The sequence below is a fragment of the Nycticebus coucang genome, chromosome 21 (assembly GCF_027406575.1).
Source record: "Nycticebus coucang isolate mNycCou1 chromosome 21, mNycCou1.pri, whole genome shotgun sequence".
Taxonomy (NCBI): Eukaryota; Metazoa; Chordata; class Mammalia; order Primates; family Lorisidae; genus Nycticebus; species Nycticebus coucang.
Window position 1 is genome coordinate 52975430 of NC_069800.1, and position 23945 is coordinate 52999374.

At 48.4% G+C, this 23945-nt stretch overlaps 1 protein-coding gene across 4 annotated transcripts; it reads left to right on the forward strand.

Annotated features, from left to right (window-relative positions):
• Positions 1 to 808: 808 nt before the first annotated feature.
• SLC2A10 (solute carrier family 2 member 10) lies at positions 809 to 23019 on the forward strand. 4 transcript variants are annotated; one of them, XM_053574631.1, is made up of 5 exons: positions 809 to 907; positions 13211 to 14494; positions 15018 to 15140; positions 16535 to 16670; positions 20283 to 23018. In XM_053574631.1, exons 1-5 carry the CDS (start codon positions 904 to 906, stop codon positions 20359 to 20361), a joined length of 1626 nt encoding a protein of 541 aa, XP_053430606.1. In that variant the 5' UTR covers positions 809 to 903; the 3' UTR covers positions 20362 to 23018. The 4 variants fall into 4 exon arrangements, with proteins under 4 accessions (XP_053430606.1, XP_053430605.1, XP_053430608.1 ...); XM_053574630.1 differs by lacking the exon at positions 809 to 907 and having other exon boundaries at positions 13075 to 14494; positions 20283 to 23019; XM_053574633.1 differs by lacking the exons at positions 809 to 907; positions 16535 to 16670 and having other exon boundaries at positions 13075 to 14494; positions 20283 to 20376.
• Positions 23020 to 23945: the final 926 nt, after the last annotated feature.

Sequence of the window (23945 nt, forward strand, 5' to 3'; positions counted from 1 at the left end):
TCCTGTGCTCCAGAATGGGGCTCCAGCTCTGCTGGACCCACCTAAGGGCCTTGTCTTTGCGGTTCCCTCTGCCTGGAATGTGGGTCTCCGCGCGGATGTCCCGTCTTCGGACCTGCTGTGCCTGCCTAACCCACTGCCCTAGCTGAATTCTCTGCCTGGCCTTTCCTGCTATGGGGTGTTTCTCAGGCTTGTTTAGTTATTAGCCGTCTTCCCCCACGAGAAGGTAAGCTCCATCAGAACTAAACCTCGGTCTTTTCTCCCTCCCCAGCCTAGGCGCCCAGCGCTCGTGGAAGGAAGGGGTGATGCGTGTGTGGGAGCGTCGGAGCTGTCGGTCCAGCTGTGCACACACCCTGGGGAGGCCAGACAGGCATGGATCCCAGAGAATGTGGAACCTCCTCCCGGCAAGAGGCCAGGGGAGGACAGCGCGTGTGGGGTACTCTGACCAGAGAGAAGGCCGGATGGCGACCCAGGGAGAACAGAGGGCTGGGGTACCCCTGAGGTAGGATTATGGGCATGGGGCCTGGGAGGGCTGTGGGCAGGGGTGCCCCTGGGCAGGACAGTAGGCTGGGGTGCCCCCTCAGGGAGGACTACTGGTGTAGGGCCTACTCCCGACCCGGGACAGCCCTGGGGAGGACCACCGATGGGGCCCCTTCAAGGGGAGGACAGTGGGTGGTGAGGGGGTTCCCCCGCCAGGCGGGGGCCTGCCGGGGGAGGTCCCGGGCTGCGTCCCGCCTCCAGGCACCAGGGGCCTGGGCTGGCCGACGTGGCGGCGGCGCTGCGGACTGGAGGGGAGGGACGCAGGCGGGAGGCGGGCCGGAAAGTTTGTCCGGCGGCCACGGCCAGGGACTCCGGCCCCGGGGATGCGCGCCCAGCCCGCCAGCGCGCCGCGGAGTCCCGCTCGCCATGGGTAAGTCCGGATCAGGGGCAGCCGGCGGGGGGCGTCGCCCCCAGGGTGGGCACCCAGCCCCGCACCCCGCGAGCGCGCCCCTCCACGGCCCCTGCGGCGCCCGGCCGGATGCCACCGCGGGGGTCAGGCCCGGGGTGCGGGCCCGCGCCTGGGGGCTGGGAAGCGGCTGGAAAGGGGCTGGGCACGCTGCCCTCCCTCCTTTCTGCCTGGGAAAAAGTGACTCTATTTGCCAGGGGCGTTTACTCCGGCCCAGACACCCGCCTGGCCGCTTTCAGCCTCACATGCCTCAGGCGGAGGAAATTGTTCCTATTCCGCAGGTGAAGAAACGGAGGCTCCAGAAAAAGCAGAGTCGCTAATCCATTCGCTGAGCACTCGTGTGCCCCAGGCACTGTTTGGGGCCTCCGGGATTCTGCCACCAACAAAACTCGCAAAAGCCCTGCTCTGGAGGCGGTTCAGGGGAGGCGGCAGAGGAGGAGAGTCTAATACAGAATGGGGGTGGGGAGAAGAGGATTTTTTTGTTGCCACGGAGGACTATGATTTCTGTTTTTCTCTCTGGATTCAGAAGCCTCAAAGGGGCATTTTGTCATTCATTCTTTAGTGAGCACCTACTAGGTGCCAGACAGTGGTTTAAGTGGTGGGTTTTCAGCAGTGAACAGAATAGACAATCCTCCCCTCTCCCGTGGAGCTGACCATCTGATTGAGGAGCTGGACAGACAAGTTTATGGACAAAATAATTTCAGAAAGCAATGAGTGTTGTGGACACGTAAAACCAAGTGGTGCATTGGCCAAACGTGGGCCCCTTAGATAGGTGGTCAGGATGGACTTCCCCATGTAAAACAGCCTTGGATCTGAGACCTCACTGAGAGGTGGGTCTTGCTCAGTTTGGGGGAACAGCTTCCAGGTGGCAGGAACAGCAAGAGCCAAATCCTGAGGCATTAGGCGTGGCTGGAGCACAGGGGGTGAGGAGAGAGCACCCAAAAGGACATCAGAGAATTGAGCAGTGGCCAGATCATGTGGTGTTTTGCAGCCCATGGGGAGAAGTTTGTGTTTTATTCCAAATGATTTAAGAAGCTGGAGGAGGGTTTTAAGCTGCCATGAGAGGCAGGACCTGAATTATCTTTTAACAGTTCATTCTGGGTTGTGCTGTGGAATAGCTAACACTGGCTGTCTATGTAAGTATTATTGTCCCATTTGTAGTTGGGGAGGCTCAGAGAGGTTAAGTGAGTGCCCTGAGGTCACTCAGCTCTGCATTCTAGCCGCTGTATCACCCAGCACAAGTAATGACCAACTCCAGTTCTGACTCCAGAGTTCATCCTCTTACCCTCTATGGCACACTTCCCCAGAGCCTGAAGAAACTGAGGCCCAGGGTGGACAAGGTTCTCCCAAGGACACTCAGGTTGGCGCTGGCCCCTTTCCCTTCCTAAGTCAATTTAGCAGCTATTTACTGAGCGTCTGTTACTGAGCAGAGCCAGGCTGTGCAGTAGAGGCGGGGGAGCTGTGAAGTAACCACCACTTAGGCCCCGTGCTCCCCAGTTTCCAGGCTGCTCTTTTCATGGCAGGATCCAGAGCCTGGGTCTATATGCAGACTTTGTGATTAGAACTGGGTTCCAGCCCCAGTTCTCACGTTGTGACCTAGGTGATCTGGGAAGTTCGTCAACCCCTCTGACCTTCAGATGTTCACAATAAGATACACTCATCACAGGGCAGTCATGAGAATGACATGGAAAAATGAGTTTAAAGTAATCAGCTCACCACCTGCACATGGTAAAATAGTCAGTTAACATAGGTTTGTTTGTTTGTTTTATCACACTCAACAATGGGACCCTGGAGTCAGACTCCCAGAGTTCAAGTCCCTGCTCTGTCACTTACAAATTATATCACTTTGTGCAAGTGTCTTCACCTTTCTGTGCCTCGGTTGTTATATCTATAAAATAGGAATGACAACAGTGCCTGTGTCATAGAATTGTCATAGTAATTAAGGCAGCTGGTACAGATATGGCCCTAAAACAGTGGCTGGTTGCAGTGACTCCTGTAAGTAGTAGCTGCTGCAGGGGCGTTTGGAAGCCAGCCTTCTGCATGAGGATATCAGTACAGTCGCTCCTGACTGTCCCCGAGTGCACTGGGAAGGACCCAATGAATTGTGACTTCTGGTTGAGACACTACTCTAGTGGCACCAACAGAAGGAGCCCTGGTACTTGCAGCTGGTGAAATGTGCAGCCCAAACCTAGGTTCCCTCCCCTCCTCTGTCCCCTGGCTCTCTCCCTGGGAAGCTCTGCCCTCCACTGTGAGTGGCTTAGAGAATTAGGGATTGCCTCCAGTGTCACTCATTTTCACGTACATCCTGTACTTAGATAATTAATAGAAAGGAACACTCTTGCTAAACCCAGGCAAAGCCAGATTAATTAATTACTATAAGCACTTCCTGCCCATGGCCACTTCCAGGCCCTGGATCTGTCTAGGTGCCCGAGAATGAAGATCCTTTTTCTGGATTCCCTGTCTCCCCAGAGTTCATTCGTTAATTCATTCATTCATTTATACGAGGGATTATTCATTTGTTCAACAAATATTTATTGTGTGCCAACTGTATGCCAGGAACTGCCCTCAGCATCACGGAGACATCTGAGAACAAACAAGCCATTCCTGGCACAGGCATTGTGATCAGGGCAACCAATAAATACATAAACTATCTAGTTATTTTGGATGATGGCAAGCACCGTGGAGAAAACCAAATGGGGAGGACGGATACAAAGTGCCAGATGCCACAAGGAGGTTGCAGTTTTAGAAGGAGGGCAGGCACTCACTAAAATGACCCAAAGGGAGGAGGGGAAGGGCTCCCCCAAGGCAGAGGGAACAAAGATACTAAGCCCTGAGTTGGGACGTGCCTGTGGTGAGAGGAACAGCGAGAGCGGAGTTAGATCTTGCAGGGTCTGGAAGGCCATGGAAAGCCTCCCGGAGGGCTCTCTGAGTGGACAAATGACGTGGTCTGACTTCACAGGTTTTCACAGTACCCCTCTGGGTGCTGGGTAGAATTCGTTAAGGTTCAGATGTATCTGACCCAGCTCCAGAAATGCCATGACGTGGTGTAGCCCTGGTCCCCTACTCCTTCACTCACTCAGCAGAAACTTTGCTGAGTCCCACCAGCCAAAACAGTGGGGAACCTGCAGGCTCAAGGCCCCATGTGGCTCTGTAGATCTCAAAGTAGGGCCCCTCTACTGAATCCAGACTTCGCAGAACAAATCCCTTCATTAAACTCAGTTTAAACTGCTCAGTAGCAGTTTAAACGGGTGCTCCGCCAACAACACCCATTTGTTCACTCAAGGATGCAGAAGGCCACAGGTTCCCCAGCCCGTGGATGTCAGGGCAGGGCTGGGAGCCCTGGAGTAAGTCTCCATTCCTGCCCTGTTCAGTTCAAGGAGGAGGACTTGTAAATGAACTCACAGTATGGTGTGACCAAATGAAAGGAGCATGCTGAGTTGTCAGAAGTCAGAAATGTGGCTCAGAGCTGAGGAAGATGTATAGGAATTTGTCAGGGCCCCTCTCAAACTAGCTTAAGCAAAAAAAAAAAGGATACTTATTGGTCACTGAGAAGTTCATGGCTCTAGGTGCAATTGAACCCAGGGGCTCAGATGATATCTGGAATTCCTCAGGTGGAAGATGCCCCCACGCTGCTCAGGCAGGTAAACTAGCAGCTGAGCACCCCCAGTGAGCAGGCACCCCTCAGCTGACTCTCATTGGTCCAGGTTCACCTGTGTGGCATTCACTGCTGCCCAGGGCCCAGGAATCTACTGATCGATCCGATCAGATCTGGATCACAGACACAACCCTGGAGCCAGCATGGGGGCGGGGGTGGGGTTGGGAGATGGGGATGGTTAGCTCCACCCAGACCAGGGGACCATGAGATAATGGGAAGAGTGGCTCCCAGCAGAAGTGGAGGAATTGATATTATACAACAGACATGTGTAACTGCAGCCTCCTTGGGGAGGTGACGTGGGGTCTGGGACTGAAGAGGGAGAGTAAGGGGACAAAGGGACCTTTCATTGGGGAACAAGAGCAGCACAAGCAGAAGCATCCCCATGTGCAGAGATGGAGCAGAGGGAGAGTGTGTGAGGCATGCCGACAGCACAAGGTGTGTATGGGAGGCTTGGGGACAGGCCCGGGACAAGCAGGAGAAATGGCCGAGGAGTCAGGCCAACCAGTGAAGGGTCTTGCATGTCACATTAAGGAGGCTGGATTTGTTCAAACAGGTGATGGAAGCCATGGCAAGGCTTAGGAGGGAATGTTCTTCCCTGGTTTTTCTCATGGCTCTGACTCCTTGGGAGCTCTCCTCCATAGCTCCTTGGGACAGTATTAGTTCACCATCTTTTGTCCCTTGGGATTTTTCTGAGAGCTCTTTCCCTTTAACCCCTGCCCCTGTCCCCTGCTCTCTCCTACCCCACCACCTATCTCTGCTTGGCCTTCCCTGCTAGTTAGTAAGTCAGTGCAGCAAAGTTCTAAGTATGTGGATTTGGGAGTCTTGTGAGTCACTATTTCCATCCTGATCCTGTTGCTTCATGGCTGTGGGAGCTCTCTGTGCCTTAGTTTCTCCATCTGTAAAACTGGACAGTTGTGGCTCTAGCAGTCCCAGGGCTGCGAGGAGGATGAACTGCGAGAAGGCACGCAGAGTCTTTGACAGCGAAGGTGCTCCATCAACAACACCCGTTATTGTTTCTATTTTATTTCATTCTTATTGTTCTCTTACCTCCACAACCCGAGTCTGCAGTGATGTATTTCCCAGCAGAGCCTGTGGGCAGCAAGTTTGGCCTCTGAGCCCTTTGGCTGAGCCCAGGAAATGGCAAACAGAGTCTGCACCTCAATTGCCTCACACAGCTGGGAAAAACCTTCCTTTCTGGGGGTAAACCCAGGAACAAGGCTGGGGGTGGTGCAAAGGGAGCGGAGTTGGGCTGATGTTGACTGGCCTGAGGAAGAGTCAGGATGAGGCCAGCTGGGGAGAGAAGGGGGTTATTTCTCTGGGGGCAGGGATGGAGGGGGAGAAGGGTGAACAGAATGGGGTGGGCAGGGAATGGTTCCTCCAGATGGAACTCCTCCCTCTGCACAAAAGTTGTCTACTGGACCCGGGAAGAGGCTAAAGTAAGAGAGAACAGAGTGAAATCATATCACACCAACATTTTATAATGGGGCAGTCAAGAGTGTAGGCTGTGCAGCGAGAAGCCTGGCTTTGATCTGAGCCTCAGCTGCTTACTACTTTTGACCTAAGGCGAGTCACCTCACCTCTCTGATGATCAGTTTATTCATTCATAAATAACACGAGCACCTACTTCATAAAGTTGTGGTGAGAATTAAATGAGTTCCTAAGCACTCAAAGCAGTGCCTGAGCCAGAGAAAACACTCTGTAAATCTGCCTCTGGCATTACAGATGTTCTTCTCAGATTCAGGGTAGGGGGAGAAAGAGCTAGATACTGCTGGGTTGCTCTAGATCAGGCGTCCTCAAACTTTTTAAACAGGGGGCCAATTCACTGTCCCTCAGACCATTGGAAGACTGGACTATAGTTTAAAAAAAAAAAAAACTATGAACAAATTCCTATGCACACTGCACATATCTTATTTTGAAGTAAAAAACCAAAACGGGAACAAATACAATCACACCGCCTCATGTGGCCCGCGGGCCATAGTTTGAGGACCCCTGCTCTAGATGCTTCCAGAAATATGCACATTTAAGCATGTGTATTGAAAGTTAAGGGCAATCTGCACAGCTCCCCTGACAATAAGGTAGGTAGCCACATGTGGCTATTTTTATATGTAAATTAATTAAAATTTAAATAAATTAGAAATTCAGTTGCTTCATCACATTAGCCACATTTCAAGTGCTCAGGACCCACATGTGCCTAGTGACTACCCCATCGGACATCATGGAGAGAGAAATTTCTATTGTTGTGGAAAATTCTATTAGATAATGCTGCTCTAAGAAGAAAAGAAATAAGAAGTATAGCTCTGTAATCGGTGGTGAAAAAAAATGGAACATAAAAACCTTAATCGATCCATCAAAAGCAGAAACAGAGGGAAAAAGAAACATCTTGATAGTACAGAAAATAGAAGACGCAAAAATAAATGGGAGAAGCAAATTCCAACATGTCAGTAATTGCAATAAATGTGACTAAGTTCGCTTTTTTAAAGCAGAAATTCTCAGATGGAACTTACAAGCATCCTCTCTATGCTGTTTTCACAAGAGACACACTGCAAACCATCACAGATCTACCCTCTTGAGTTAAAGTGCTTTGAAAATTCAGAGACCCTGGCCAGGCTGGTGGCTGATGCCTGTAATCCTAGCACTCTGGGAGACCAAGACGGGCAGATTGCTTGAGCTCAGGAGTTCAAGACCAGCCTGAGCAAGAGTGAGACCCTATTTCTACTAAAAATAGAAAAACTAGCCAGTCGTGGTGGCAGGCGCCTCTAATCCCAGTTACTCGGGAGGCTGAGGCAGAAGGGTCACCTGCGCCCAAGAGTTTGAGGTTGCTGTGGGCCAGGGCACACACAACCAGTTGTGCCTCAACTGCTGAAAAGGGCTTCTTCTTTCTCTTTCCCTTGTGTCCTGTAGTCTCTTCATTGTTTATGATGCTGTTTATATTTCTGTCTTTTCCTCTTGATCAGACCAAAGCCTTATCTTTTTTCTTAGTCATGGCAAAGACTTGAGTTTTAGTGATCAGTTGTCCTGTTGTTTCCCACCCCACCCCCCATTTCATTAACATCTGCTTTCACATTCACTAATTCTACCTGCTCCTTGGGCTCCTTTTGTAATTTCTTTTTTTTTTTTTTAGCCATCGGTAGAGTGCTGTGGCGTCATAGCTCACAGCAACCTCCAGCTCTTGGGCTTAGGTGATCCTCTTATCTCAGCCTCCCGAGTAGCTGGGACTACAGGCACCCACCACAACGCCTGGCTAGTTTTTGTTGCAGCTCGGCCGGGGTCAGGTTTGAACCCTCAGTACATGGGGCCGGCGCCCTACTCATTGAGCCACAGGCACCGCCCTCCTTTTGTAATTTTCTTAGCTTCTTCATTCAAAGGTTTAGTTGACCACATCCCACAGTTTTTGTTATGTGGGCTTTTAATTCTCATTCAAGTTTATATTTTTATTCTCCCTTGTTCACAATTATCAATTTACTACTCTTATTCTGATTCAGCAGACTGAGACTGAGAGTGCCTTGGTTCAAGTGCATCTGAGGGTGAGCGCAGAGTGAGATGAGATACAGGCAGAGTTGTGCATCACAAAGCTTAAGAACATCCTTAACAACCAGAGTTCTCAGACAACTGGAATCATCTGGTTTGGAGGGAAAGAGAAGCAAATGAAAAAAAAATCCCGTATCTACCAAAACAAAATGAGACAAAAACCTCTCACATTCAGCCAAGAATTTTCTACCTTCTTCATTAATTTGTTCATTTATAAAATGGGAATACTGAAGCATCTGTTTCTTTGGACTTAGGAAGGATTTTATACAATTTATTATTATCGTTGATCTCCTCACTTATTATCATTTTCACTGTTCATCTTTAGCCAATGGTCCATTTGGCTATAAATTAACCTAAAAGCCTCATAATTTACTACACAGAAATCAGAACTATCATAACAAAGTAGCTGAGTCATGGCATGCTCTCCTGATTTCCACTAACTAACCTCTGTGCTCTCTCATCCTGCATTGAGCAATCTCTATTCCACCTTAAAGGAGAAAACTGTTTCAATGGTCACTTTATCTATTGGTAAACTGATATCGAAACAGATCTTCTATCAGTGTGTCATGAATCCTTTTTATAGAAGGGCAAAGATGGACTCATATTTCAGTTATCTATTGAGGTATAACAAAACACCCCCAAACTTAGTGTTCTCTAATAACAAGCATTTTATTTTATCTAATAATTCTCTGGGTTGAATGAGCTCAGCTGGGCGGTTCCTCTGCTGCTGTCAATTTAGGTCTCTGGAAACTGCAGTCAGACAGTGACTGCAGTTGAGATCATCTGAAGTCTATATATAGGATGCAGGGATGGCTAAGGCTCTCTTCCTGCCCTTATTATCTAAAGGTCTCTTCACATGTTTTCTCCAGGGTAGTTAGACTTCTTACATGGTGGAGGCTCCCCCCAAAACATTAAAAGTAGAAATTGATCAAGGACTAGATCCAGGACAAGCACAGAATCACTTCAGCCATAATCTGGTGGTTGAAACTAGTCATAGAGCTACCCAGATTCAAAGTGAGAGGAAACGATATAAAGGCATAAGTACCAGGAGGCGTGGTTCATTGGGAGTCGTCTTGAGAGACTCGCTCCCATGGCCCAATAAGGGAAAAAGACTGGCCTTGTGTCACATAGCAAGTTACCAAAACAGAAAGAACTTTGTTTTTCTAATATCTAAATGTCCTTCATTTCTAATAACAATGAACTTTGTTTCTAATATCTAAAATGTCCTTTGCTCATTACCGTGCATATAAAAATGACTTTGGAGTCCTCCAATTTCCTCAATTAACAAAAAAATTAGTTTTCTCTCCCACCCAGGGTGAGAAAGTATACTTTCCTTAATCAAGATGGAGAAGTTTCAGGTTCATTCCATGAATCTAGAAATTCTGTGACCTAGTATATTAATTGGGAGCTTTTAAATTATAATTTAGATAAACCGTCTCAAGTTGACTGAGGGAACAAGAAGTATTTGTTGGCTTTTGTAACTGGAGAGTCCAGTGACTTGAGTAAGCTTCAGGCACTGCTATATCCAGGGGGTTGTGCAATACTACTGGGAGTGTGTTTCTAGTTCTTATAATTGTTCGGCTCTCCTTCTGTATGTGTTGGTTTCATTCTCATAAAGGCCTTCTGTATAGCATCACTAATGGCCATTTGGTTTCTGCAACTTGAGATTCTCAAAAATAGAGTCCTTTTTCCATTGTATGCATAGCAATTCCTCAAAAGACCCAGATTGTGTCACTTCCCCTTCCTAATGTGTGGGTAGTAGGGACATGTGACTGGCATCCCCACCAGTGGAGAAGGGGGTCTTCCCCAAAGGAAGAGATTCCAGGTACACAGAAAAAGTAATGCATGTTCACTATACTAGGAATTCTCTATTCCTTGAAGATTTGTTTCCATATATAGGCAGTTGGAAATTAGTACTGTTGGGCTGCATTTTGAGATGTATTTTGTCTGGTCCAAATATTTTAATATATTCTTGGAATAGCATTTAAAAATCTGAAGACAGCATATAAAAATCTGGATTTCTTATTTCTCTCTCTTTTTTTAAGAGACAGAGTTTCACTTTATTGCCCTCGGTAGAGTGCCATGGCGTCACAGCTCACAGCAACCTCCAACTCTTGGGCTTAGGCGATTCTGTTACCTCAGCTTCCCAAGTAGCTGGGATTACAGGTGCACTCCACAACGCCCAGCTATTTTTTTGTTGCAGTTTGGCTGGGACTGGGTTCGAACCCGCCACCCTCTGTATATGGGGCCAGCACCCTACCCACTGAGCTACAGGCACTGCCCGTGTTGCTCTTTTTTTAAAAAAATCAGATGGCAGCTCTTGATTTTTCTGTTTCCAATTTCTTTATCTGTCAAGTGGAGATATTATAATAACACCTACCTTATATAGTTGTGGTGAGGATTATATGAAAAAATTTTTTTCATTAACCCTGGCACAGAGAATTTATGAAACAGCAGCTACCTTTCTCATAATTTGCCAAAGATGATACATTCTCATGTGTTAACAACACCCTTAGATGAGACATGACTTTTCAGTTTGCCACAGACCCCACCGTTCCTTGTTATCTTTACATGCAGCCCCTTTTACTCGCTTATGTTAACTGGCAGCTCTTTTCTATAACATGTATGGCATTTCCTTTTCAGCTTGTCATTACCACTCTTATCTGGACCCTTGTGTAACCTCCTCACCTGGGTTCTCTCTTGCTCTGTGGTTTCAGTGGCAGGAATCGAAGCTTTTACTAGGTTAGAAACTGTAAGGATTTTTTTCCCATCATATTCAGAAGTCTGGGATTGACGATCCATTGTTGATATGATAGGTTTACTATTATCAGGGACCCAGGCCCCTTCTATGTTTTGTTCCACAATGTCAATGTGTAACTTGCATCTTCATGGTCATCTCTCCACTGGGTTCCAAAATGGCTGCTGGAGTTCCAGCCATAACATTTGTATTCCAGGCAAGAAATAAAGGAACAAGAGGGATAGGCAGAAAAGATGCTAGCCAGCAGTCTGCCTCATCTCCCCATCCCACCTACTTCTTAGAGAACCTTTCTCTAAGTCCCACTGAAAAAGTACCTGTTCTATCTTATTAGCCACCTGTAGCAGTAGGGAAGGCTGGGAAATACAATTTTTTTAGCCGTATATAGTCCTGATGCTAGAGAAGGGATGAATGGACATTGGGTGGGCCATATCCACCTCTGTTAGAATCTACATGTAACACCAAGAACGATCTTTAAAAAATCAAAAATAGATAACTTCACTCCTAGCTGAAGCTATCACTCCTAGCTGAAGCTATCAAAGGTGTCCATCCACTGAGAATGAAAATTATCATTGTCCTTGGCACCTGCAAAGCCACACATGATCTGGCCCCTGCCTTCTGGCTCCAGCTCCTCCGGCCTCCCTGCCGATTAACAGAGTGATTAAAAGCCCTAACTCTAGCCATATCAACTCTGTTACTTACTTGCTGTGTGACCGTGAGAAAGTTTCTTAACTTTCCCGCACCTTACAGGATGATGCAAATAATATGTTATAGGTTTGTCGTAAGATTTAAATGAGAAATACATACAAAGCTCTTAAAACAGGTTCTGGTATTTAGTGTTTACCATATAAGTACTAACTATTAATATTCGTATTTGTTCAAATGTACCCCAAACTGTCCTACTTCGGGGCCTTTATACTTGGTCTTCCCTCTATTTGTTTTTCTCCCAGATTTCCCGATGGCTTTCTCCCTTGCTTCATTCAGATCTCTGCTCCAATTTCCCCTCTTCAGAGAAGCCTTAGCTGACCACCCTATTTAAAGTAGTAGAGCTACATCACCATCAATACTCTTTCCCAGCTTTATATTTTATGACATCTTTCACCATCTGAAATTACATACTTACTTACAATCTTCCTGTTTCTAGAATGGCAGGTCCTTGGCAACATCACTCTATTCCAACCTCCAGAACACTACCTGGCATGATGCCAGATAAGTAAATGTAGATGGATGGATGGGTGTGTGGATGGGCATATAAAGAGATGGGCTATAAAGGTGGGTAGATGCATTCATGGATAGACTTGTGGGTAGATGGACCAATAAATCAATGTGTGCTTGGGTGAATTATGGGTAGATAAATGGACAGATAGATGGATGAATATATGGGTAGATGAATGGAGAACAGATGGAAGGATGGATGAATGCGTGGTTGAATAGATACATGTACAATAGATGGACGGCCAGAGAATGGATGGATGGATGGGTGGATGGATGGATGGGTGGATGGATGGAAGGATGGATGGAAGGAAGGATGGATGGACGGATGGATGGATGGATGGAAGGGTGAGTGGATGGATGGATGGATGGAAGGATGTATTGAAGGAAGGAAGGAAGGAAGGAAGGAAGGAAGGAAGGAAGGAAGGAAGGAAGGAAGGAAGGAAGGAAGGAAGGAAGGAAGGAAGGAAAGGAAGGAAGGGTGGATGGAAGGATGGATGGATGGATGGGTGGGTGGATGGATGGATTGAAGGAAGGATGGATGGATGGATGGATGGATGGATGGATGAGCGGATGGATGGATGGATTAATGGGTGGGTGGGTGGGTGGATGGATGGATGGGTGAGCGGATGGATGGATGGATGGATGGATGGATGGGTGAGCGGATGGATGGATGGATGGATGGAAGGATGGATGGATGGATGGAAGAATGGATTGAAGGAAGGAAGGATGTATGGATGGAAGGATGGATGGATGGGTGGGTGGATGGATGGAAGGATGGATGGATGGATGGATGGATGGATGGATGAGCGGATGGATGGATGGAAGGATGGATGGATGGATGGGTGGGTGGGTGGATGGATGGATGGATGGATGGAAGGATGGATGGATGGATGGAAGGATGGATTGAAGTAAGGAAGGATGGATGGATGGATGGATGGATGGATGGATGGATGGATGGATGGATGGATGTTTGAGTAGATGGATAGAGGACGGGTGGATGGACAAATGGATGAATAGATGGATGGTCGAGTGCATGGATGAATAGATGAAGACAGGTAGATGGACAGGTTGACAGATGGAGGGGAGGTTGAACTCTATCACTTTTGTTTTTCAGGCCGTCCCCCACGTGTCCTGCCCCTGTGTGCCTCTGTGTCTTTGCTGGGTGGTCTCACCTTTGGATATGAACTGGCCGTCATTTCAGGTGCCCTGCTGCCACTGCAACTTGACTTTGGCTTAAGCTGCTCAGAGCAAGAGCTCCTAGTGGGCAGCCTACTCCTGGGGGCTCTCCTCGCCTCCCTGGTCGGGGGCTTCCTCATCGACCGCTATGGCAGGAAACAAGCCATCCTCGGCAGCAACTTGGTGCTGTTGGCAGGCAGCCTGGGCCTGGGCCTGGCCGGCTCCCTGATTTGGCTGGTCCTGGGCCGCTTAGTGGTTGGTTTCGCCATCTCCCTGTCCTCCATGGCCTGCTGTATCTATGTGTCAGAGCTGGTGGGGCCATGGCAGCGGGGAGTGCTGGTGTCCCTCTATGAGGCAGGCATCACTGTGGGCATCCTGCTCTCCTATGCCCTCAACTATGCACTGGCCAGTGCCCCCCGAGGATGGAGGCATATGTTTGGCTGGGCCGGCGCACCTGCTGTTCTGCAGTCGCTCGGCCTCCTCTTCCTCCCTGCTCATGCAGAGGAGACGGCAGCCCACAAGGATCTTATTCCACTCCAGGGACGTGAGGCCCCCAAGCTGGGCCCAGAGAGGCCACGGTATTCCTTTCTGGACCTCTTTAGGGCACGGGATAACATGAGAGGTCGGACCACAGTGGGACTGGGGCTGGTGCTTTTCCAGCAGCTGACAGGGCAGCCCAATGTGTTGTGCTATGCCTCCACCATCTTCCACTCGGTTGGCTTCCATGGGGGATCCTCAGCTATGCTGGCCTCTGTGGGACTGGGTGCAGTGAAGGTGACAGCTACCCTAACTGCCATGGGGCTGGTGGACCGTGCCGGCCGCAGGGCCCTGTTGCTAGTTGGCTGTACCCTCATGGCCCTGTCAGTCAGCGGCATAGGGCTTGTCAGCTTTACTGTGCCCATGGACTCGGGTCCAAGCTGCCTGGCCATGCCCAATGCCACCAGGCAGACAGGCCTCCTTGGAGCCTCTAGCCTGGGGACGGGCTCATCTTCACCTCCGATGCCAAGCACCAGGGAGGACCATGGGAAGCCATTCTTGTCAACTGTTAAGAAAACCAAGCCCCATTTCAGAGATGGAGACCCCACAGCCTCTGCCCTGCCAGCACTGAGCACTGGCGTCCCGGTGTCCCCTCTCCCGTCCCCCGAGCACACGCTGCTGCGCTGGACAGCACTGGTCTGCCTGATGCTCTTCGTGAGTGCCTTCTCCTTTGGATTCGGACCCAGTAAGTGGGGTTTGCTTTCAGGTACCTCTGGACCCTTTTGGTCTATTAGTGGGAATTTCGGGGCCTGTACCATCAGGGTCTCTGAGCAACACTAGAAGTGAACTGACACAAATCTTCATAGCTTTTCCCAGGGCCGGGACCTAATTTTATGTTTGTATTCTTGAAGAGGCCCCCAGATTGTGTAAGCTTCAGGCCTCATAAAACCTGGATCTGTTCCTGGATAGCTCAATAAAAAGGTTTATATGAAAGAGACAAAACCAGCCACCCCAGTTTGCCCAGGACTTTCCCAGTCTTGGCACTGGAAGTCTTGTGTCCCCTAAACCCCTCAATTTGGGGCAAACCAAGACTGTAGGTCACCCTGTAGGGATTCCTACAGTGGTATGGAAGAAGGTTCAGGAGAATTTGGTGTCAGGAGCCTGCCATTCTGCTTAAATCATGTGTTGGGAGGCTGCCTACTTGGCCCAGTGGTGCTGGGTTCCAGGTCCCTGCCTCCACCTAGGAGCCCCCTGCTCTCCCATCCTAGTGACCTGGCTTGTCCTCAGCGAGATCTACCCTGAGGACATCCGAGGGAGAGCCTTTGCCTTCTGCAACAGCTTCAACTGGGCCACCAACCTCTTCATCAGCCTCTCTTTCCTTGATCTCATCGGTAAGTCCTCCCCAGACAAGCCCACTCCCTTTTCAGGGGCCCAACACCCCCCACTCTATAACAAAAGAGTTTTTTTTAATTTTCCTATCTGTAGCAGCAGAATTATTATGTGCAGAAACTTAAGGTTCTATTATTTTTCTACTTTCTGTGGCCAAGAGTTTCTTCCTCAAAGGCACAGCCAACTCAAGGATGGGAGGGATTGTAGTAGGAGAACCCATCCACCATGGCTGTCTTCCACCTACAGTCTTAGGGAATCCACACTTCTCTCTGCTGCCCCAGTTTTCAAGCATTTTCTTTTAGTGGAATGAATGAATGAGTGTGAGAGGGGAAAGGAGAGAGGGAGGGAAGAATGAAGGAAGGAGAGCTTATTAGAATTCTGTCCTATCATTATTATCTCCATTTCATAGATGGGCAGATAGGATAATACATTCTTCCCAAGTTCAGCCAGGTAATCAGAAGACTAGAACCAGCCCCCGACTCCGACTCCCAGCCCAGTGCTCTTCCTGCTGAACATCAGGTCTAGCTGCGCAGGGGCAGCTGCTTGGAGGAGGTATGGCCATGGCTGTCAGCGGTGAGAATGGTGTCCCGTCCAAAACATAATTTGTGCTTCCACCTTAACAGAGACTCTTTTCTTCCATGTTCTCTCTGTTTGGGGCTGACTGACTTTAAAAGATTTGAGATCATCCCCTTCCTGGTCCCTGGCCCTGAGATCCTGGCCCTTATCTGAGGCTCCAGGAGAAGAGCGGGGCTGGGCTTCTGTGCCTTCCCCTCCCCTGGGACTGAACTTGGTTTCCGTCCTCTTTCTCACATCGGTCAGGCCAAATTGGCTGAAATGCACTTCCCTGAATGATCAATCCACCACATTACCAATTCATGGGATTTCTCAGGATGTTTTTGGAAACTGAGCTTTGCCAAAGCTGCATCCATGCAGCTGCTCTGCTGGGTGTGTGTGTGTGTTAGTAGAGATGGGGTCTCACTCTTGCTTAGGCTCGTCTCGCACTGCTGAGCTCAAGTGATCCCTCCCCCACACAGTGCTAGGATTGCAGGTGTGAGCCACCACTCCCAGCCATGTTTTGTCACTTTCCCTCAGTGCAGGCTTCCTGATTCTGAGACTGCTTCACTGATTAGTGTCTGGAAATGGTTTAGTGGCCTTTCCCATAAACACAAGTTGCCTCTGTCTTTATGTGTATGGACTCGTGTGTGCCCTGACTCTTTTCCTGTCTTTGAAACAGCCCATGAGATTCCTGCTTTAAGGTTCTTTCTGACACCTTGTTAGTTACTCTGCAAATCGACCATCTGGAACATCTGCTGTAGGAACTAATTTGCAATGCTCAACCTGGAAACCACCAGATGGCCCAGGCTGTGGGGCCCACACTCCTGCCCTCCTGTTCCAGGTGCCATCGGTTTGTCCTGGACCTTCCTGCTCTACGGACTGACCGCTGCTTTTGGCCTGGGCTTCATTTATTTATTTGTTCCTGAAACAAAAGGCCAGTCATTGGCGGAGATAGACCAGCAGTTCCAGAAGAGACGGTAGGAGGCAAACAGGATGGGTCCTGGGGGAAGATCAGTATGGAACCATGTATCAAACCCTGAGCATGTAGTTCAAGATTTGGGTTCTTGTACTTTTCCTTTGCAAGAAAGCATTCCTCCTCTCTTCCCGTCTCTCCAACTGCCTGGGAGCTGTGAGTTTTGTTCTGCGAGCTGTTTCCTTCAGTTTTGTGTTTTCCTACAGCATCTTTTCATTTGACTTTAAAGTTCAGCTCACAGGGATTTAAAATCACTCAATTACGCAATCGCAGGAGGTCAGAATAGTGGAATCTTAAAATCACAGAACCTAAGAGTCATAGATCAAAGCATTGTAACTATGGCCTCCGCCTGGGCGTGGTGGCTCAGGCCTGTAATCCTAGCATTCTGGGAGGCCAAGGTGGGTGGATTGCCTGAGCTCACAGGTTCAAGACTAGCCTGAGCCTGAGCAAGACCTCGTCTCTAAAAATAGCTGGGTATTGTGGTGGGTACCTGTAGTCCCAGCTATTTGGGAGGCTAAGGCAAGAGAATCAGTTGAACTCAAGAGTTTGAGGTTGCTGTGAGCTATGATGCCATGGCACTCTACCAAGGGTGACACAGTGAGATTCTGTCTACAAAAAGACAAACAAACAAAAGAAAATTATGGCCTTTGTGTATACAAAACATGTACATTAAACATGGGCTTAATCCATTCATTCAGTGGGTATTTATAAGTCCTTACCATGTGCCAGACAGTGTTTGGGGTCTTAGGAAATGTACCCAAGATTATGGATGACAAGGTCCTTTTCCTCAGGGAGCTTCCACTTGAGTAGGGGAGAGGGACAGAAAATTCTCAAGCTAACAAATACATGAAAAAGAGCATTTTAGTTGGTGACATGTAATTAGAAGAAAAGGAAACAGAGCAAAATATGTTGGGAGGGCCAGGTTGGCAGAGAGGGGGAGAGAGGAGAAAAGGGGTGCGGCTACATTCAAGTGGGTAGTCAGAGAGGAAAGATCTCTCTGAAGAAGTGCAGTGTAAGTTAGTAGGAAGAAGGGAGCAGCTATGTTAAGATGGGAGGGGCATTCTAAATGGAGGAACAGCCAGTGCAAAGGCCCTGAGATGAGAGTGTATCTGGTATAGGGAGGGAGGCAGGAGGGGGAAAAGATTGGATAGGTAAGAGGTAGAGCTCATCAGGGTTTTAGGTCATTGGGGAGAGTTCAGTATCACGGCACCTTAAGCTGCTCAAATAGAAGAGATGGGAGCTTTGGAAGGTACCTCAAGGAACTACAATCCTGAACTTTCTTGACAGATGACCCCTGTTATCTTGTGTAGTACAAGGCGGCTCCTGACTGCCTATTTTATTTATGGGAAGTTCTAGAAGGTTTTTAAAAATTGTTCAAATACTGAGTTGACCTGACCTTCCTGAGCTGCCAGCCCATGCCCAGCCCAGTCTGGCCTCTGCAGCGATGCAGGACTAGTTTCATGTAAAAATCTCTCACCTGGCCCGGGGTGTTCTCTGCCAGCTGAACACTCCCAGTGTGCTGGATGAAACCTTCTATAGCCCCTCAGCACCTTCAGCTGTGTTCAAGAGGAAATAGATTTGGCTGCTTGGAATAGTCTGAATGAGGGGTTGGGGATCCCAGGTGCCTTTGGTCTTGTAGCTCCGTCATCCCTTCAATATTGCCTTTTCTGTGTGGCTCAAGATGGCACACCACCACATTCCTGCAAGAGGACAGGGGACACAGTCCTCAAGGTCACTTCCATCCACTTCCCTTTGGATAGAACTTGGGAAATAAAAGCTGATAATGTGGTTTTAAATCTGGGGTTCTGTTACTAAACAGCTGCCTGGAATCTTGTCTTGAAAGAAGATTCCAGTCCCATCCTCTGGGAGAAGAGCAAAGGGCACATAAGGCAGGTGGAAGCTAGGCAAGATGTGATTGCAACTGGGGGGAGCGTCAGGCTGCACCTGGGGGTTTAGGGTCACTTGGAAGGGAGCCTGGGCCAGCCCTTGGTGACAGGAAGTTGCGTCTGCCCTGACTCTGGAGAAGACAGGAAGTTAAGGGCCTTGGTAGAGTCCACAGGCAGGTCTATGTTTCATAACCCCAATCCCTGTACTTCAGGGACCTCCTGATAGAAGAGGCCACAGAGAGAGAAAGAAACTTGACCCTGGGGGACACAGGGACCAGGGAAGCTACAGTGGTTTTGATGGCCAAAACTAATCGGATAGTCTTTTCAAAACCAACTGTTTTTTTTTTTCATTCCTGTGTTGCTTTGCACCAGCGTTACATTCCCGGGAGAAATTATGATTGGCCAAGGTTGTTTTATGTGCCCGCCCCCTCACCTCCAACTCGGCCAGGATAGGGCAAGGCTCCTTGATGGACAGTCCTGCGAAGACCACTTAAAACACAGGCGACGTGGTCCCTAAGGACTGGGGAGCAGAAGGGATGCTGGATACTGCCTCTTCCTCCACTCCGCTTGCTTCTGTTTCGTCCCTGCGCCTGAGATGTTCTTGTTGGAAACGCACCTACATCCGGTTCCTCTACCTTCTTTAGGGCGGTCACCCAAGGGCACAAACCTTCTCGCGATCAGTGGTAGTTAGTTGCTATAAGGTTATTCCTTTCATTTTTTGGTCAAGGTTCAAAATAAATATCCCGTCCATCCTCTTTGGTGATATAACCACTGGGTGGGAGGGGGAGGGAAACTTTCAAAAATTCCTATTTTAGCCTGATTTCTCACGAATCCATTCACTCAATTTTAGCAAATGTTTTCAAGTACAAGCGAGGACTCAGGCATTGCAGTAGGCTCTGGGACAGACCGCTGATGGAGAGAGATCCTGTCTCTGGACTGGGAAGGAAGCTATATTTCCAGGGAGAGAGACTCCAAAACACATAAATGCATGAATAAGATCTTGTCAGAGTGATAGTTATATCATGCAGGAAATAAGGCAGGTTAACGCACCAGAGGGTGAGTGGTGAATTTGGGGGGTGGGTACAGTTTCCTTGGCTGGGGTGCAGGCTCGCTTTGAGTGCATTCATGTCACCAGTTCATCATGAATTCTGCATGAGCACGGTGGCATTTTTGTGTGTCTGTTTCACTCAGTGTCCTATTCCAAGGGCCTGGGACAGTGCCTGGCATCCCAGGTCACCAGTAGATACATCTTTATTGAATGAGTGAAAGGGAGCTGAGGCCTGAATAATGAGAAACCACTAAGCATTTCAAGAGCTACAAGAAGTGTCTAGACAGAGGGCACAGCGAGAGCAAAGGTCCTGAGGCAGAAGCAAGTTAGGTACTTTGAAGGGAGAGACAGGAGGCCAATGTGGCCAGGGTATGAAGAGCCTGTGGGAGTGGAGGGGGGTGATGGTCAGAGATTGGCCATGGTGATAACCTTGGATCTGGGCTGGTGTCATGAGGACCTCCTTGTAAGCAAGAGAGTCACAGGATCTGATTTTTGTGTTTTGTTCTAGCTGTGGGGTGGGGGGGAAAGGGGCAGCAGGAGGTGAGGGGCAGACCCGAGGACACCAGGCAGGAACTGTCGGGGAGTCCACATGAAGGCAGGAAGCAGCAAGGGTGAGGTCCCCCGTGGACCGTCCACTGCCACCACCCCTGTCACTCCCCATCCCACTCATTCTATTTGACAGGTTCGCCCTGAGTTTTGGCCACAGGCAGCACTCAGCTGGTGTCCAGTACAGCCGCATTGAGGCCTCAGTGGCCCCCTGAGGAGCCCCTCTGAGCCATGGCTTCAGCAGACCACCTCCAGCTTCCTGCTTTCCAGGTCCCAAGCACAAGTTCCAGTCGCCCTTCAGGAGCGGCCCCACTCCAAAGGAGGTCTTTTTTTGCTGGGGTGAGAGGACTGACAGTCTGAGAACCCCAAATTCTTGATTTTGAGTCTCAAACCCTGAAAGTTTCCGAGGATCTAGCTTCATGCCTCAGTTTCCCTACTGACTGTGCACATCTCTGCAGTATTTTTAAAAAGAGCAACTTGCAGGGTCTTGTTGCACCCTGGACTTTCTCAGAGAATCTCTATGGTACCAATCCTGGGAGGAAGTCACTCCCAGTATCACCCCTAAATCCCACTGAGAATAGCAAGGTTTCCACTCTCTTTTTGTTTCTGGCTGGGACATTCCGGTGATGGGTAGGCCTGCTTTGTGGCTCTTATTTCTGAGTTTGGTTCAAGCTTTCTAATTCTCTTATCCAGAATATTATTTTCCAGCAAGTCTGGTTGAGACCTGAGTGCTACTTCTGGCTCTGCTGGTGTCACTGCAGTGTGACCAGGGGCCTTCGTTCCCCCCTGCATAATGGGGGGCCCGGACCAGGTCATTAGTAAGGTCTCTTCTGCCTGCAGTGAGCTGGAGTTCTAAATGCTGGTAACACTACAAATATTCCCATGAACCCTGCTCTCCAGTTGCTAGGTACCTCTTTAAGAGATACAGTTTTAATGTGTAGAAATGGTGATTAGGATTCTAGAGCTGTGCACACTGAAATCCAGGAGCCAGCCCAGCACATGTAAACAAGCACCAGGGGCTGTTTCCAGAATGGTGCTGGCTGGCTTTGCAGGAGATGGGTTTGGAGATCAATAATCCTGGTGGTCAGGGTTGTCTCTGCCTCTGGGCAGCCACTGGCCTTGGGTAAGTAACAAGTCCCACAGACCACAGTTTCCTCATCTATAGAATGGGATAATTTGACCCTAAGGGTGTATTTAACTCCAGGCTCCCTTCAGGAGGGTCCTCAGCTGGTCCATGGCCAGTCTTGGCTAAACTGCACCTATATTTGACTTTGGATATGAATGTTTCCGCTCACCCTCTGTTACCCATGTCCCCAGCTTTGAGACATTGTAAAGTATCAGTCCTCAAAGAGCGAGTCAGATGGGGACTGAGCAAGTAGCTGAGGCCGAAAGTCACTTGAGGAAGGGGCTGACAACAAGGAACTCCGAGATGCTGAGGAGGATGAGGATCCTGGGTGCTGACGCTGGACCAAACTTCATCATCCCTGCCTGCGCACGTGGGTGCTGGCATAGCCCCCGGGGATGCTGGCCCCTCAAGTTCTCCTCTCCTCTCATTTTGCCAGGGCCTCCCTTTTCTCCAGGGAGGTGTGCTGGAGCTGGCTGTGCTGGCTTGTGAGAGCTAACCTCATTTTCAGGCTGCTTTCAAGCTACTTGTTAAACACAGCCTTTATTGAAAAAATTAAATGTTTCAAATGTATGATTAAGTAAGTTATATTAAAACAAAGGTATCTAAGATCTCAAAACTCATCACCTCTTAATTCTTTTACTGTGTTTTACTGTTACCCGTGCTGTTGAGGTTGCCTCCATGCCGTGTATTTTGGGGGGGCCGTGGGGAGGCAGCACACTTCCCTTCCCAATCCTGTGTTCAGCGATAGCATGTTGGTTATTTGCTGCTCAGCTGACTAGGGGGCATATATGTACATCGCAGAGATTACAGAGTATTTCAGGTCTGGGCTTTATTTATTGTTCTGTTGATTTTCTAGCCTCACGAACATGTTAGATAAAATAGTAATAATGCAAATTAGGCTTAAAAGTGTGTCTTGTTTATGGTCGACTCATTGTGAATAGCACCAAAAATGCAGAGAATAGTCTTCCAGTATTTCAACCCATTATTCAGCTCAGCGGGCGTTTGCTCGTGTTATTGAAGGAGGCTCTGTGCCTTTATTGTTTTCCTTTGGTCTTCCTTGTTAATGTAAACAAAAAATTCCACCAGCATCCCTGCTAGACCTAAACTCTTTCTATGGTGTTATTAGTCATTTTTATTTTCTAATTTTGTCAAATGATGGCTAAATCGCAGTGATAGTTGGCTTTGGATACAAATGTTTGGCAAAAAAAATCAACCAAAGCATTCGATAAGAGTTAATTGGCGATATGGAATTTGTATTAATAATAAAGAGTATTTACAATAAAGAGTTATTTTTGTTGGATTGTTTTGAGACAGAGTCTCACTCTGTTGCCCCAGGCTAGAGTGCCATGACTTTGACTCACAGCAACCTCAAACTCCTGCATTCAAGCGATCCTGCTGCCTTAGCCTCCCAAGTAGCTGGAACTATAGGCACCTGCCACAAGGCCTGGCTGTTTTTGTAATATGAGTCGAGATAGGAACTTGCTTTTGTTCAGGCTAGTCTTGAACTCCTGAGCTCAAGCAATCCACCTGCTTCAGCCTCCCAGATTGCTAGGATTACCGGCAAGAGCCACCTCGCCCAGCCTACAATAAAGAGTTTATTATTTATAAATTGTGTACAATGAGTACATATTTTATCTCAGTAAAATTTACACACACACACACTTTTTCCCCTGGAGAGCATTTGTTAAATATTTACCAGCTTCTATTTGTGCCCGTGACCCCTTGAAATCAGTTCTTCCTCCGTGGACCCATAAACCTCTCTCAATTTTCTTTTCCCCTCCTGTCAGCCTAGAAGAATTCTTTTCTAGTCTTACTGTGGATTCTTGTCTTTCTTCATCATGGTCAAAAACTTAGAGATCAGGTAGGGAATGTAAATGAGTGAAGCCAGTTATGGTAAGACTATAGGGAACAGTGGAGTCTGTGGAAATTGGCAAACACGGGTCCTCTCTAAAAAAGGATGGCTGATGCTCAATTCCAGCTGGTGGCTTCCATGTGGAGGTGTGGACCTAATGTGGCCTGATCATCTGAATTTTCTTCTTCTTTTTTTTTTTATTAAGTCTTTTGTAAATAGCCAAAAATTCAAACTTCGATGCAAATTTTCCTGATTTTTAAGTACTGGCAATTGCTTCTAAACTTAAAAATAGCTTATAGCAGGGCGGCGCCTGTGGCTCAGTGAGTAGGGTGCCGGCCCCATATGCCGAGGGTGGCGGGTTCAAACCCAGCCCCGGCCAAACTGCAACCAAAAAATAGCCGGGTGTTGTGGCGGGCGCCTGTAGTCCCAGCTGCTTGGGAGGCTGAGGCAAGAGAATCGCCTAAGCCCAAGAGTTAGAGGTTGCTGTGAGCCGTGTGACACCACGGCACTCTACCGGAGGGCGGTACAGTGAGACTCTGTCTCTACAAAAAAAAAAAATAGCTTATAGCTAGATCCACACCTCTATTCTTGAGTTTTTCCCTTTGAGACAATTTTTTATTCTGAATTTTTGAGGCTGTCAGCTGGAAGAACCATGACTTTTAAAAATCGATGCCAAGCAAACTGAACAGCCAAGAACTTGAATTGGGTGGGCGGGAGAGGGTGCTATTGAACTGAAAGGAAATAGTACCTGGAGGGAATGAAAATAGTCCATATCTCAAACATATTAGGGGAGCACAATTAGTGTGTGACTTGAGTAATTG